Genomic DNA, 16,174 nt, shown 5'->3' on the forward strand with positions numbered 1-16,174 from the left:
CACAGTTTCTCTATGGCTTCCAAATTTGTTCCCCTGCAAAGGTCAATATTATTGAAATAATTCAATAATTTGTTTCAATTAAATATGTTTATTGGAGCCATTTTAATGGTTTCAAACATTATTAATTAGAAACAGGCATAGTTTCAATGGTGCCAAGGCATGCTTTCTTCTTAACTTCTGACTAAATTTTATTTATAGGTTTGGCCCCTTTAATATTAGAGATCATTTTAAACATTCATAACTTTAAAAGCCTAGGGAAAATTTGGTTGCTGGACTTCTTTATGGAAAATCTATGTACATCAGACTTTAATAATGCTATGATTTCCCTTAAGCAATGAATCTGAGATACAGATCTCCAGACAGGCCTAAGTATCACACCCCAATATTTATTATTTGCTTCGAAATGGGTCCTTTCTGGCCATGTATTTATCACCCTTTCCAATTTTAAAATTTCATAAGGCTAGCATTTTAGCAAGGTAGAATGCTTTTAGCAGTCCTTGGATGTTTTAAGGGTATTCCCATGTGTCTTTGATTATGTTCATGTGGTGATAGTTCAATAGAATCTCTAAACCATATCTAGACTGTTACCTATTTAACTCTAACAGGCCCTTATGTTTCCTATTTCAAAAACATTTCCAGGTAGGGAGTGTGATTTAATGCTCAAACTCTCAGACGACTTGAAAATATCCTGTCATGTCACCCAGATTTATGCTACCATTTTCATGATATGCCATAACATTACTTAGGATTAGAACTTCTTAAAACAGTATTTTATTTGGATTTATTTTAGTTTCTGTATTTTCATGCATATTGTTTTTCTCATAAACACATACATATGCCGTATACAGAGGGATATAGTATTTCTTTTATTCAATATCCTGAATAATAAATTTATTATATATTATTCAAGGTTGTAATAAATAAATTTTAATTTGATCATCTCATGGGTTTAATAGAGCTTGTGGGACATCCTAGCTGCTGTTCATATGAGCAGATATTTGTGGGTTTGTGATGGCTGGCCCACAAGGCTTTATGCCAAAATTACTTGCCAGTTTTCTATATAACATGTTGGAGAAGTTCTTTTTTTAAAAAACATTGACTAGTTCAGGCCAATACATCAACAGTTCTGCCTACTCTGGCAGCTGCTTCAGTTTTTCATCTTCCTAGACAGCAGCTATGGCTAGAGAATTGTTTTACCTCTGAGAAAGCTTCCAAAAACGGCAATATTTTTCCGGCTGGACCACAGTTCACTGAAGAGATGTAAGAATTAACAAAGACATCTCCTGCGTCTTGCCAAAAACTAGGTCCTATGAATGCAAAGCTTATTAGCCAAGCAATTTCCTAACATGTTGCTTTAATTTAACAAATTAAAGATTTGTTAATCTTTAATTAGATTTTCCCCTTCATTGTGTCCTCTATGCTCCTGTCTTATTTCGGACTTGGACTCCCCCTTGTTTCCATATTTTTTCCTAATAAAATCACTCCAATGAAAAAATACTATTGCCAACATTTGAAAGAAAGAGTGAGGGAATGAACAGGGTTTTCTGTTCTCCTTTTCATTTTACAATGCACATTTTCTCAAATTTTAGAATTAAAACCAAACATAATAATAAAATATGGAGATAACAATGGGATAATTTAATTTATAAGATCCTAGTTTAAATTCTGAATTCTGGGAACAAATGTTCTGCAAAATCTATTTTCTGAGGAAGGCATATTAAAATGATAAATAACAGGGAATTACCTCTTTTTCCAAGGGCCATGCACATACAAGAAAAATGAGACCGCAGAAAAATACATTCTCTCCTGGAAAACTTTCCAATTGCAATTGATCTGAGCAGACCAAGTAGTAAGAACGAGATCTGACCAGGAATTCAGGATTTCTATCTGGAAACACTCAATTTCTTTACAACCATGTTCCTCAGTGGCAGACAAGAAATGGGCTATTTAGCTCTAAATAGATTTGTTTGCAATGTTCAGTTGCACAAAAGTGTTTCCAGATGATAATTTTCCTGTGTAATTGTCTGCTCTTGCTCACAGGATTTTACAAAGGAAGTTGACCATGTTGTTTTTCCATGTGTAATTCCTCTGTAGTTCCCTGGGATACTTTCCATTTTCTTTTACCATTAAAAAAACCATGAACAAGGAAATAATGCAATGATATTATGAGACTTTTGTCTGGAAATAACCAAAGAATGTTCTGTTGCATTCTCTATTTATGCAGGGCTGTAATGAAGTCCCACAATGCACTTTGTGGCTAAGATATGCAAAAACTTGTCTGATTTACTAAGCCATTTTTGCAATTGAAACCTAAAAATGTAAAGGAAATAAATAGCAGTCTAATGTTTGAAAAATTTTGCTTTATAAAGATAGCAATTGAAGATGTGCTTGAATCACTAATCTCAGAAGACTTCCTCAGAAGTGCTCTTAGTGTGTTTCTCCGCAGAATATTCTAGCATTTGTGATTTTATTTTTCCTTGTCAATCAATATGTTTATTGTTTTGACCACCAATCACAACAATCTCTCCCCTATGTTAAAATAACATATTTATAGTTGAAATTAAGTGTCCTGAAAAACAAACATATTTGCAAATAATTCTGCAAAAACACACACTTGGTGGTTGGATTCACAGATCATGCTAAACTAAAATGTGGTTTGTTTGATTTGGGATTAAGGGTGCTATGTAAATCCAATTATTAAGATTTATAAACAAAGGTCTATCTTAGTGTGAAATTTGGACTCATATACAGTAATTGTAGTTTTGTTAAATATATATACAAACTATGGCAATATTTTTTATTAAAGTTAGAAATACAAATATAAAAAATACAAGCTAAGAAAAATATGTAAAAGAAAAAGAAAATGTGTGGAGAGAAAAAAAGGAAAGGGAAAAATCTAAAGAAAAAAGATATATAAAGAAATGACTTTTCCCTTCAGTCATTCACAAACAATTTCAGTAACTTATTACCTTTTCAGCCAAAGATATCTTCATTCCATATCTTGTCTTTTATCTTTACAAATAAACTCTCATCAATCAATCCTAATCAGCAAAAGTCCATTAAAAGAAACACACATACATGCATGTATATATATATATATATATATATACAAACAAACATACATGTACACATCTCTAAATCAATTTTGTATTCCTTTATTTTACATTTTATTTTAGAGTTATTTATAATTTTTTCTAAAAGAACAAGAGAAAATCCATTCTTTCTATATCTTATCTCATATCTATAAATAAACCCTTAAAACTTCATCAGTCAAACTTAAACAAGAAAAATTGCATTAGAGCTATTAAAAACAACATATTGAAAATCTCGATCTTTAATAGCCCTTCAAATAGTATCTCACAAGTTAATTTCTTATCATGTTCTCTTCATCTCTCATTTCTTATCATGTTTTCTTCATCTCCTCTCAGAAACTCCTTTGGATGATTAACCCCTCTTTTAATTTGAATACCACAGTTTATCACTTTCTCTAAAAATACAACAACAAATATCTTTTTCTCATATCTTGTCTAAAAAATATCTTTAAAGCCTTGTCATTCAGTCATTGTTAAGAAAGGCTTATTAAATGCTACTAGGAAAAAATGATTGAATAAGGCTAGTTTATATTCCTTCTTTTTGCTTTTCTGTATGTGATGTTCCTTTTAAGCAATTTCCCAAAAGTTTGTCTTCATTTTTTCTTCATCTATTCCCAGGAATCCCTTCATTAAGTATAACACATCACTTTTGTAAGTCCAAATAAAAAAAAGATGTAAAAGTAAATATTCTGTGTTGAAATCTACATATTCAAGTCACTCATTTTTAAATCCATATCCAAAAGAGCCTGATTCTCTGTTGTATCCTTTTCTATCTCCTTTTTAAAACCCATTTTATAGTAGCAGATGATCTTAAGAAAAAGGTCTGAGTACATTATTGCCAAGTATCTTTGAATTTTTGCAGAGTTAAAATATTTTTTTCCCTTCTGCATTAATAGTTTTCTTTTCCATTATTACACTCTTTAGTTCTTTCTGGTTGCCTCTAACGATCAGCCTTCAAGTCTTCTCTGATCATACTTTTCTCTAATTCACATTTTCCAATGGAAAGATTTTCTTAGATTTAAAATATTTAAATATATTAAATATATATTTTGCTTGCACAAGCATGAAGCCGAAAGCACCAGCCTGAAGATGGCGAGCGGGACCTCGTCGAAATATTGCCAAGATACTCTCAATCTTACACGGGAAAAGACCCGAACACACCAAGACCTGTATACCTGTACCTGTGAAAATCTACGAAAACATATATATACCAACAGAAAGCATTCTTATAATTAGTTTCAAAATCTTATCTTCAGTCCATGTGTCTCCTTAATCTATTTGTAACTTTCCAAAATCAATGTTCTAATCCACCTTTTGCTGCTTATTTCTGCTTATTTTTTCTTTGTTCTTAAACTAATAAGAGATAATAACAGATAACAGATAATCAGAATTGGAAGGGACCTTATAGGTCATCTAGTCCAACCCTCTGCCCAAGCGGGAGACCTTACACCATTTCTGACAAATGGCAGTTCAATCTCTTCTTGAAGGTCTCAACTGATGGCGCTCCCATAACTTCTGAGGGCAAGCTGTTCCATTGGTTGATTGTTCTCATTTACATGGAGCTTCTTTCACTGAGACTTGAAGGACAGTCAATCACCCAGTATTGTGAAACTTGCCCTTCTGAGGATTCTTAATTTCTATAAACCAGTTAACAAGCCATTTCTAGAAGTGATTAACAGAGGAAATAAATGAATCTAGTGTCTATTTGAAGGCTCCAAACTGCTCCAAACTCAAACTCAGTTGAGATGAGTTTCTCACAGTTCCCAGAGCTCTGAAACTTTGCTGGAAACCAGGGAGACAATTACAGATTGAAGACAGCAGAGCCAATAGCCTTGACAAAAACAGAAATTGATAAATGAAACCAGCTCTTTGAACTCCTCTCAAGATCAAGGTGAGAACTAGGATTGGTCACAAGTGCTCCTTACAGTGCTTCCATATAAAGAGATAATAAAACAGTGATATGAATGGATGCAAGAGCTCAGAAATTGGGAAAACTCTTTAGTAGTATTTGCTATAATTCCCTATAATGAACAGTCTAGAATAAAATACAGTAATTCAGTTAATGCTTTTATATATGGAATCACTCAAATGTATTTTTATTTATTTATCAAATATAGAGACGATCCATCTCACTCATAAACTTCAAATGCTAAAATCAAATAAATATCCTTGTGGATATGTTTATACAAAAATAATTTTTTATCTCTTGTATGAGAAGAAAAACTGATACAGCAGAGTTACAATTAGCAGAAACTTGGCTATACATCAAAAAGGCTCTGGGTCAAATCTTACTTCTTCCATCATATTTCCAGGGTTGTATCCAGAAGTCCAGTTCTAAGAACAATCAATCAGAGAAGCACTGTAGCGCTATTTCATATTTTCCTCTTTGATTGAATTCTTCTCATGAAAAAAAAATATAGAAAGATTTCAAGGGAAAAGCAAGATCATTCTTATGATCTATACAATTATGTATATGAGATAATATGATTACAGATTCATTCAGTGACTGTTTGAAATTACAGTGGCACTAAAAAATGGACTTACAAGCAATGTCCAAAGTTACAGTCATTGCGGTACCTCACGGTCACCTAGTCAAAATTCAGATGCTGAGCAGCACTCCTTCTTAAGACTGCAGAGGTGTTGTAATGCTCCCAACTGCCTATCTTCCCTGATCATGTTTTCTAGCCATGCATCCCATTCTCATGATCTTTTGGAAAACTTCTGGTTGGACATTAATGGGAACCTGAAGGAACTGAAGATTAGGATTAAAAGGGAAGAACAATTAAATTTGACTCACTAATACAGAATAGAGCAAAATACTTTAACATTGGACATATTGAAGAATATTTTTGAACAATGAAGAATAATAGTTTTACTAGAGAAGACTGAGCTTGATCTGAAAGTGGATTTAAAATTGACAGGCTACAAGAGTGTTATGGGTGGAAATGGTATATTGAATATATAAATGTAACTGGTTGGTGTCTTAATAATTAAAAGGGATTTACGAAAGAGATGTATCAAAATTTTACGAGAAAGAATAAAGAAAAAATGAAAAGAAATCAAGGTTTAGAATATTATTTGAAGGGATTAAAAATTAAGATTGTTAAAAGTAAAAGCAAGGAATATAAAGTTGGTTTATTTGATCAAGGTTAAATTGGATAGTGTATATTATTATCTCTAGGGGATTTTTACTGATCATGAATGAACAATAAGATTTAAAATATTTATTTATAGAAAAGAGATATCAAATAGATATCATTTTTTGTACTTTAAGAAAAGCTGATACGTTGCTAAAATTGTTTACATTGATGTAATGAAGTCATTTCTTTATGTATTTCTTTTCTTTTTCTTTACTATAATCTTTTTTTCTTTCTTCTCTCTTTTTCTTTTGTGCAGTTTTATTTTTTCTTTTATTCTTTTTGTTTGAATTCATTGTTCTGCTTTCAATCATAATGTTTAATAAAAAAATTATTTAAAAAACGATTACAAAACACTAGGTTGCAACCACTCAATATCCTAGCCATAGCCTAAATGTCATTTTTTTTTCTAGTCAGGAGACCATAAACACAGGCAAAAAGAAGGATCTTTGTAAATATGTCCATGATTTATGTAAAATGTGTATTTAATGTATTCTTTAATAGAATTCTTCAGGAGCAATAATTGGCCCATGGCCAGAATTCTCATTCTTTATCCTAAAGTTATTTTCAACTTAAATTTGACTCCTAATGCTTTGTGGACATGTCCATGTAGTTTTCTTGATAATAATATAGAATTAAATTCCCACTGCTCTCTTCTGAGATCTATTGCAGTTCTGTAGCCTATGGCCTAACAATCCTTGGAGAACACTCATTATAATAGTTTTTGAACCTAACTGCTGAACCCTTTCCCATAAAATACAAAGCTGTTCACATTGCAACCGTCATAAATGTGAATCAGTTACCCAAACACCTGAATTTTGAATTTTGATGAAGGGGCTGCTATAATGGTCATAACTGTGAAAAATTGTCATAAGTTTCTTTTTTTAGTGCCTTTGTAGCTTTGAATGGTCACTAAATGAACTGTTGTAAGTCAAGGACCACATATCCCTAGGCAGATTAAAAGAGTAACCTTTTCTGAGTGAGGAATGCCAGGTGGTTGCCCAATTTTTTGCTGAACAGTCACAGACAGGACTAGGATACGGTTCACACTCAGCTCACACCGACACCATTGTCTGCATGAACTTGCGAGGAAAGATAAGAATAAACTCCACCTCCTCCCATCCCCTATCAGCCATCTTGATCAAGATGTTGCAATTTTGCCTGGAGGGATCAGTGGAGGAAAAGAAGGAACATCCCCACTTCAATTCAGTCTGGCTCATTCTTCATGCTTTGAGCTTCCTCAGTTCTAGTGCTCAAGTGAAATCTACTAAATGTACCGAGGTGTTTATTTCTTTAAAAACTAAATATGGTGATACAAAACCTATTTTAGTGTAAGTCTGTTTTTGGAAAAAATATCATTCAAAACCTGAACGGCCTTTTCTTTTTTCTGTAGAACCATACAAATATCTCTAAGTCTCAGGATGATGCTATATTTCCTTTCCTTGTCCTCTGCTTTTCTGCTTTCCTTTCCATAGTATATGCCTTGCTAAATTCTGGTGCTTATTCCTTTTTTGGTCTTATGTTCTCTCCCTTGTCTACTGGAGGAAATGATAAGTCTTTTGGAGAGACATTTTTTTGTTTCCAGCCAGCTTTTTGGAATGGTGACTAAGCACTGCCCTATACAGGTTTAGGGAATTTTGCCTGCAGAAAAAGCAAAATTTCCTGGCAGTTTTTCAGAGGTTAATAGGATGCAGCAAGTCAGTACAATTTATTAAAGGCTGCCAAAACATGCTTATGATCCCTTTTTAGAGAGTTTTGCCTTTCTAACTAGAGCACAGAGAGACGTGTGATGATGCAGATAGAATTTTGCATTTGACTATCTTTCAGCCAATTCTAGATTTCACTTTTTTATGGTTTTATACCTGCAGAATTGGACATTTTTAGTCTCAAAATCAAATTTGGTTTTAATCAAATTAATGTGTTTTAATTAAATTAATATGGCATGTCTAATAAAGTGATCTTCAGAAACTATATTAACTTTAGCATACCACAAACAATTCTACCACCCAAACTTCAAATTGTCTCTTTCTAACTCCAATAATCTTCTAGTTCTCAGCATCACCCAATCTCTCATATAGATTAAATAACAAACTGCAAAGTATACTTTTAAATCAGATATAGCCAAATCTCCTGTCTCATTAGCATCTTTAACATCTTAAATTTAACTCACTCTTTTAACACTTCTACATATTTTTTCTTTCTGCCATTATTTAAATGGTACATTAATTGTCAAAACAGATATTGTCTGAAACAAACATTCTAGGCAGAATATTCATTTAATCACAGAAAATCTTCCCAATAATGACAATTTTAATTTTCTTTTTCTTAATGTAACTTTTTAAACTCCATTTCATATTCTAACATAATTATTTGGAACAACATATAATTTATAATTGTCAAATTAATACCCAAACATTTTACTTTTTCTCAGTCTTAAAAACTGTTTTGTTCATCAATTCTGCTAGATCTTCATATTTTATTAGCATATTCTGTTTATTAATTTTAAAACCACATAATGCAACAAATTATTTTAATTTTCTTATTAATAATTTAATCCCTTTAAAGTATTTTCCAAAACCAGCATTAAATCATCTGTAAAAATTCTCAACTTGCATTTTTTAAAATTTTTACGTCCCTTTTCCTATACTCTTTCATTGTGCCGTATATTTCCATTTAAAACTTCAAAAATCAAAATAAACAGAAAAGGAAATAATGAATAACCTTGTCTGGTTCTTCTCTCACAAGGTTTTGTTAGATCTTTATTAGTAATTATTTGTGCTTTCTGTGAGGTATAAATGGATTTAATCCATTTTATAAAATTGTCTCCAAATCCATGTCTTCCAAAACTTACTTGGAACAAATATCCATCTGGCACTTGAACTTCCTATTCCTGTGCAAGAACCTGTATTTTATTGGCTGTTGTCAGGCTCCCATGGGCCCATGTACAAATCCTAGGAGTTTGAGCTAGGTTTGGTTGAAGTTTCTGAAGGTGATGCAATGAAGGGGCATTGGGCAATTCCTATTGTTGCTGAGAGATAATCCTATCTTCGTTGGATCTTGGGTGAGGGTATTTGCTTATGTCTCTTTATCTCTTAAGTGCTGACATCTGCTGAGGGCTATTAAGAAATATAATATTCTGCCTTTTTATTATTTCCTAAAGTATTTCATTCTTGCAAGAGAGAGGTAGTTGCTAACTTTCTACAACTTTAAATAAAAAAGTCCAATTTAAATTGTCAAAATCTTTCATTGCATCTACAAAAATTAATGCAGCTTGTTTTTCATTATGCTGTTCCAAATGTTCTATAATGTTCATGACCTTTCTGACATTATTTTTAACTGTCTTTTAGGTAAAAAAAATACACATCGATCTTCACTAATAAATTCTTCAAAATTAGTTACAATCTGTCTATTTAAGGCATTGCAAATAACTTATAATTCACTATTCAATAGTGATATTTGTGTGTAATTTCTTGAAGTTAAATATTGCCCCTCTAGGTTTCTTTCCTTCTTTCTTTTTTCTTCTTTTCTTTCTATTTTTTTTCTTTCCTTCCTCCTTTCCTTCCTTCTTTCAATTTGTATGCCTATGTGCTTCTTATCTCACAATTCAAGGCAATTCACAGCAATTAAGAGCAATCTAAAAATCATGAGTTCTGAATGGAGCGGTAGTGGTATCTTTATTGTTACTGCATCAAGTACCTCCAACCAAGAGCTATACCTTCAGGGTCCCATGGCAGCTGGTGAAGCCAGGTTTTAAGGCTTTTCCTGAAGGTCAGAAGAAAGGAGGTAGCTCTCACTTCCAGTGGCAAGATATTCCAAAGGACAGAGGCCAAGGCAGAAAAGGCTTTTCTCCTAGACTCCAGCAGCCAAAATTCCTTGGCTTGTGAAACCTGCAATAAGCTTCTTCTGCCAGATTGAGTGGGGCAGGCCGATCCTATTGGGAGAAGTTGGTTCCTCATATATCCTGCACCCATGCTACACAGGGCTTTAAATTCAACACTTTGAATTGAACCAGGAAGCTGACAGATTTAATTTAATTTAATTTAAGCAACAACTTTATTAGATTGGACTTTGAGAAGTTCTCAGTTCCAAAAACTTATTGTTCTTTCTGTTCTCCCTCCAACAGTTTATGCCAAAACCTTTCTCTCGCTGTGATTTCACTGAAAATCTTCTTCAGAATGGCTGCCCAAAAAAGTATATAGAGGATCCAGCCAGCCAGACCTTCATACTGGAGGACAGACCTCTCAGTGCCAAAGGATCAGGGAGTGACATTACCCAAATGACTCCACAGAAGATTGAACTCCACCTGCGTCCAGGTAAAACCAGATGCAATACTTGTTTTACCCACAGAAAGTCTTGGGTTCATTCCTCACCATCTCTAGAGAAAAAGTAAGAAATAGAAAAGAAAGTATCTATGTAAGAGTTTGAAGAACTGCTTCACTTGAACTGATAATACTGCAAACATGGTCCAATAGTCTGAGACAATATGATAATAGCTTGATAGTTTCAGAGCTATCCTATGATAGCTTCAGAGCTACATTGACTTGACTATTAGCTGTCTATTCAGAATGGACATATTACCTTCCGGCAATGATAGTCAACTTTTGAGATCTTGTGGGCATACTGGGAATCTGAGGACAAACTGCAGCTGCTGTTCACAAAATGGCCACCATACTGGGTATGTCCAATCTTTCAACCTTCATTTACTAGAAATGCCTACTACCCTTTAGCTTTTGGGGTAAAAACAGGTTTAAACAAGCCTGTGGGGGTTGTTGTTGTTGTTGTTGAGAATGTGGGCACATTTCCTGGCAACGCATTTGGCAGCAGCCACCCATTATTTTTATTTTTCATGAATATAAGGCCTATCTGGTGCATAGAACCATTCTTGGAAATAAATATTGCTGCCTTGTCTTGTTATATGTCTTTTTTATTATTTGTAATTATATACTTGAGTTTTGTAAGCCACCTAAAATCATCTGGAGTGAATGGCTATAATAAGAAACAATAATATGAATTTGCACTGTTTCATATCACTTTATCACTTGCTGATTTTTATTAATATGTAAAGATGTTGGCTGAAGCAAGCAATCTTGCAGTGGCCAAAAGAGATGTCTGCAGATGTGTTTGTGGGTCATCACATTATTCTGCTGTGATTTGGAATATTGATCCTGTATGGCCAGAAATATCAATCAGGGGAAAAAGAATGGGGCATGTTTGAGTTAGTTTACGATAGCATGAGTCTGTAACAATGTAACTTAGAAAAATTTGGAAAGAGTAGACTAGGTTGAAATCTTTGAAAAAACGTTCAGTCCTTATCTAATTTTGCTATTTCAGATGACTCCCAAACTTTCTCAATACAAGTGCGCCAGGTGGAAGATTATCCTGTGGACATTTACTATCTAATGGATTTGTCTAACTCCATGAAGGATGACCTCCATAATATCCAGAACTTAGGTACCAATCTTGCCATGGAAATGCGCAAAGTGACAAGCAACCTGAGGATTGGCTTTGGAGCTTTTGTGGACAAACCCCTGTCCCCTTACATGTACATTTCCCCTCCAGAGGCCATTGAAAACCCATGCTATGAGTAAGTTCTCTAGTCAGAAGAAATATCTTTGTTAAACAAGCCTGAGTTCCCCAACTGCAACTGAGGTAGCTCCCATCACCTTCTGCCAACTTGGTCAAAAATCAGAGAGGAAGGGTGTTGCAGCCTAGAAGCATCTCAAACACTTCAGATTTCCTAATGCTAAAATTTATAGTCTGTAGTTCTAAACATTGCTAAATATGTATTCCTATTACCTCTTTATCTTAAAAATGTGCAGACAGAATGAAATGTTTATTTCTTAATATCAGGTAAAATCTAGGGAATTTTATGAATTTTATTTTATGTAAAATAAAATAATAAATTTTATCCATTGGTATAGCTGGCCATTTTAACAAGTAACTCAAGTAACTCCAGGCAGCAAATAAACAAAAAAATAAATAAAAAATAAAGCCACAAATCCAAAATTAAAAAGCCATAGCAGTCAAGGAAAACATCATAGTTTACACCATGAATACAGCTAGGAGATGGATTCCTTCACACACTTGGGAATCTAGATCCAGACACAGAACCAGATCTTCAGAATCTTATGAAAAGCCAGGAAGGTTTGGGCCTTCTTGTTTCCTGTCTGAGGAGGTTTCATGGGATAGGCATTATAACAGAAAAGGACATCTTCTGGACTCTGTCAACCAACATTCCTTAGCTGATGGGATCCAAAGCGTGCTCATCCTGCCAGACTGGATCAGACAGACAGAAACAATCAGTGTGAGATAATCCCTCAAGAAACTCAGTCTCAAACATTGAAGGGCTATAAAGGTGTCAACCAGCCCCTTTAGTTATATCTGGAACCACACTGATTCACCTAGTAGTGGTGTTATATAGATGAAGTAACTCTAGGAGTAAGTAGTATCTGAGTTCCTACTTAGCTATTTCAATTACTTATTTTTTACTCTCACAGGAATAAACAGCTAATGAGGGCACTACCAAACTTCCATGTGTTTGGGAACTACTGTGACAGAGGGGAAGTGTTGGGTTAAGGACTCTTTTAATTGAGTTTAGAAGAAATTGATTGGGTTGTTTAGCTGGGAGGGTATGTAATTTGAAGCCAGTGTCTGTGCTAAATTCTGTGGACTTCTTTGGCTTTTCAGTTTCCTGTTTCCTTTTCTAAGCTTTATATCCTATGTTTTAGCTTGAAACCACCAGATGATCACTGCCTGCCAATGTTTGGCTACAAGCATGTCCTAGCTCTCACAGATGAAGTCAAGCGCTTCAACGAGGAGGTAAAGAAGCAAAGCGTGTCTAAGAATCGAGATGCACCTGAAGGAGGATTTGATGCCATCATCCAAGCAGTTGTCTGTGATGTAAGAGGCAATCTCTATTATCGGGGATTGAGAGTTTCTCAACAAATCAGTGCCAATTAAGTGGGCAAAGAAGTATGAATTGGATTCCCCTTTGGGGACCAGACATATTTTGTCTCCTAAACATCAGTCAACTCTATGTTTTTAGAAATCAACGATACTTAAATTGTCATATAATTAAAAGGATAGAAAGAGCATCCTGAATCCCAAGAATCAATTAGCCTACCTGCCTTTAAAGTTTTTTTCCCTTCTCAAATACGGGAGTGGGTAACTCCCAGATTTGAAACTCCCATCTCAAATATGGGAGTTTTTTTTTCTTTTTTTTCCCTCCCACTATTTATATGTATCTATGTTGCTATTTTGCATTGTAACTTTTTATGTTTTGTTTTATTATATGATTGTTACTGATTTTTACTATTGAATTTATTTTTTTTAAAAAGGACATGACTCAGCCCTATACACCACTTTTTCCCCTCCCATTTATATTTCAGCCTTAAAGGGTTAACTAATTTCCTGGGACTGGTGCTGTGAATATCTTTGTGGACTGCTTTATGAGGTTTTGTTTTTGTTGTGAACATATGGAGATTATTTTCTTACAGGACAAAATTGGCTGGAGACCTGATGCTTCCCACTTGTTGGTCTTCACCACAGATGCCAAGACACACATTGCTTTAGATGGAAGACTGGCTGGGATTGTAATACCCAATGATGGGGAGTGCCACATGAACAGCAATAACTATTATGAAGCTTCCACCACACTGGTGAGGGTATTTCATTTCATAGCCACAGGACTGGAATTAATATAGCTACAAAAATGGTTCCATTGCAGCGGATGATACACTTGGCTAGAATTTCATAAACTTTAAGTTTACTCCCGCTATGTTATCTAAGTTAAAAGTTAGTTTAGCCTTCCCTATCCTGGTGTCCTCCAGATAAACTAGACTACAAGTGCTGGAATTTTCAGTCACTGAGGCTATCTGCATACTAATCATTAGCACTATGAACAATAATGTGACTCCATGTTTGTCTATATGCTTATTCCTGATTTAAAAAATGGGGCTTTTGCCATTTTGATTTAACTTTCAGCTGAACTATCTTAATTTTTAGATAGAGTCATCTTATTGATGAGCGAGGCAGCATATTAAATAAACAAACAAACAAACAAATAAATAAACATGTTCTTACTCAGTAAAGGCATTGCTGTTCCTCCTTCATTAGCTACAAATTACTTGCTCCTTTAGCTCTTTTTTTCCCCCTCCCAGTGATGATACAGAAAAGTTGGTCTTAGAGTGTTTTGGGCTTTCAGAATGACAACAGCATTACTGAAGGACAGGAAGATGAAAAGAGGGAGGTCTTAGGTAGTCAGTGGGACTTCATAATCTGAAAGAGCATTCTGGATTCTTCCCAGTGCTTTTGGCCTTCTAAGATTCTCTGTACCAATAATGAGGAATATTTATAGCTTGGGGTTGAAATGAGGGGTCCTTGGTGCTACTGGGCTTCCTTGTTTTCTTGTAAATGTTTCATTACCCAAACTGGGAAACATCATCAGTGCTGGTAAAGAGTGGGGTTTGCTCTGTTTATATTCTAGTGGCTTGCTCTGACAGAACAAAAGCCATTAGTATAAAATGTAAACTGAGAGCAAACCCCACTGCTTACTATCACTGATGATGTTACCTAATTTGGGTAATGAAATGTCTATAAGAAAACAACCAAGCTCAGACAGCACCAAAGACCCCTAGATGCTGGCTCAGTGGTGGCCAAGGTTCTCAGCAAATTCTGAACAATGTTAGAGTCTGAACCTTTTTTGTGGGGGTTATATTGTGTACAGAGATACACTGCACCCTCAGTGATGATCCAATTACCAGTGATCTGGTAATTGAGACCAGATCATTCATTGTCCCATGAAGAATGCAGACTTTGCCCTAACTTTAACAATGTTCTCAAGAGCAGTAATTTCCCGTCCAGAATAAATCACATTTTTACACTAATTAGGGAGAAAGTTAAGGTGGTGTGCTTAAAATCTATGCTGGATGTAAAATCTATGCTGGTGGCTCTGCAACTTCTTCATAGTGCCATCCTAGATTGTCTGTCTTGCTCACAATAAAAGGCGACTGTAGATTGGAAAGAGGTCTTGAGAACTGGCCTTTTCATAGATAACATTTATACTGCAAATATCTTGAACATTTGAAAGAAAGGTGAGATATCAATGTTTTAATTAGGTACAGTACATAAAATAACTAGTAAGTGGCATATTTCTAGGTTCAATCAATTCCAAGCTAAGATTTGCAAGCAGATTACTCATTTGTCTCTCTTGATTTTTCTTCCCAAGGATTACCCATCCCTTGGCCTACTGACAGATAAACTCTCACAGAAAAACATTAATTTGATTTTTGCAGTGACTCAGAACATAGTTGGTCTTTACCAGGTAAGAAAAAACATTATGGTTAGGGGATATTGTGGGATGGAAAGTCGGAGAAATAGGAAGAGGTTGGTGCTATCTCCCTTTTAAACGTTTTTTAAAAAATCAGTCTGACATAGAAAAACTGTATCCCAATTTTCTTCGCCTGTATTTGTCCATTTAAGGGAATTCTCTGCTGTTTTCTTTTCAGAACTACAGCGAGCTGCTCCCAGGCACTACTGTAGGGACCTTATCAAAAGACTCGAGTAATGTTTTACAGCTCATTTTGGATTCCTATGGGGTGAGTCCATGAATAGGAATGTCTAAAAGTTTCACTGGGTTATTGTCAGGATTTGTCTGTTACTAGACGCAAAAGGTAACTTCTGTAGATGCCTAAATGTCAAACTGATGGGGGTAGTAATGTAATCGAAACCTTGCTTATTTAATGAGTATAGTAATTGTGACATACATAAAAAAGAATGTAACTTTGATCACATGGTCACAGATACCATCTTGACTTTTTTGACTTCACTCAAAGATGCTCTTAGCCATAAATAGATGTTTAAAGCAACAGCTTGTGCTTCCCAGCCCTCTGCTTCACTAACATTTGTCACCTATCAAAGATATAACACAGAGCCTTCTAATTTAGG

General features: G+C 34.6%; 1 protein-coding gene across 3 annotated transcripts in view; it reads left to right on the forward strand.

The window, feature by feature from the left end:
• The window catches only part of ITGB3 (integrin subunit beta 3), an 80,704-nt gene that overhangs the window by 38,058 nt on the left and 26,472 nt on the right, over positions 1 to 16,174 (forward strand). For all 3 annotated transcript variants that reach the window (XR_015740309.1, XM_026718275.2, XM_087917545.1), the window contains exons 3-8: positions 10,353 to 10,542; positions 11,561 to 11,813; positions 12,958 to 13,129; positions 13,726 to 13,887; positions 15,456 to 15,551; positions 15,736 to 15,825. Coding sequence is in view for 2 of the 3 variants with exons in the window: in XM_026718275.2 (XP_026574060.1) it covers positions 10,353 to 10,542; positions 11,561 to 11,813; positions 12,958 to 13,129; positions 13,726 to 13,887; positions 15,456 to 15,551; positions 15,736 to 15,825 (963 nt within the window). In the remaining variant the exon portion in view is untranslated. The remainder of the gene's footprint in view (positions 1 to 10,352; positions 10,543 to 11,560; positions 11,814 to 12,957; positions 13,130 to 13,725; positions 13,888 to 15,455; positions 15,552 to 15,735; positions 15,826 to 16,174) is intronic.

The sequence above is a fragment of the Pseudonaja textilis genome, chromosome Z, assembly GCF_049901715.1.
Source record: "Pseudonaja textilis isolate UNSWEBS1 chromosome Z, rPseTex1.2, whole genome shotgun sequence".
NCBI lineage: Eukaryota > Metazoa > Chordata > Lepidosauria > Squamata > Elapidae > Pseudonaja > Pseudonaja textilis.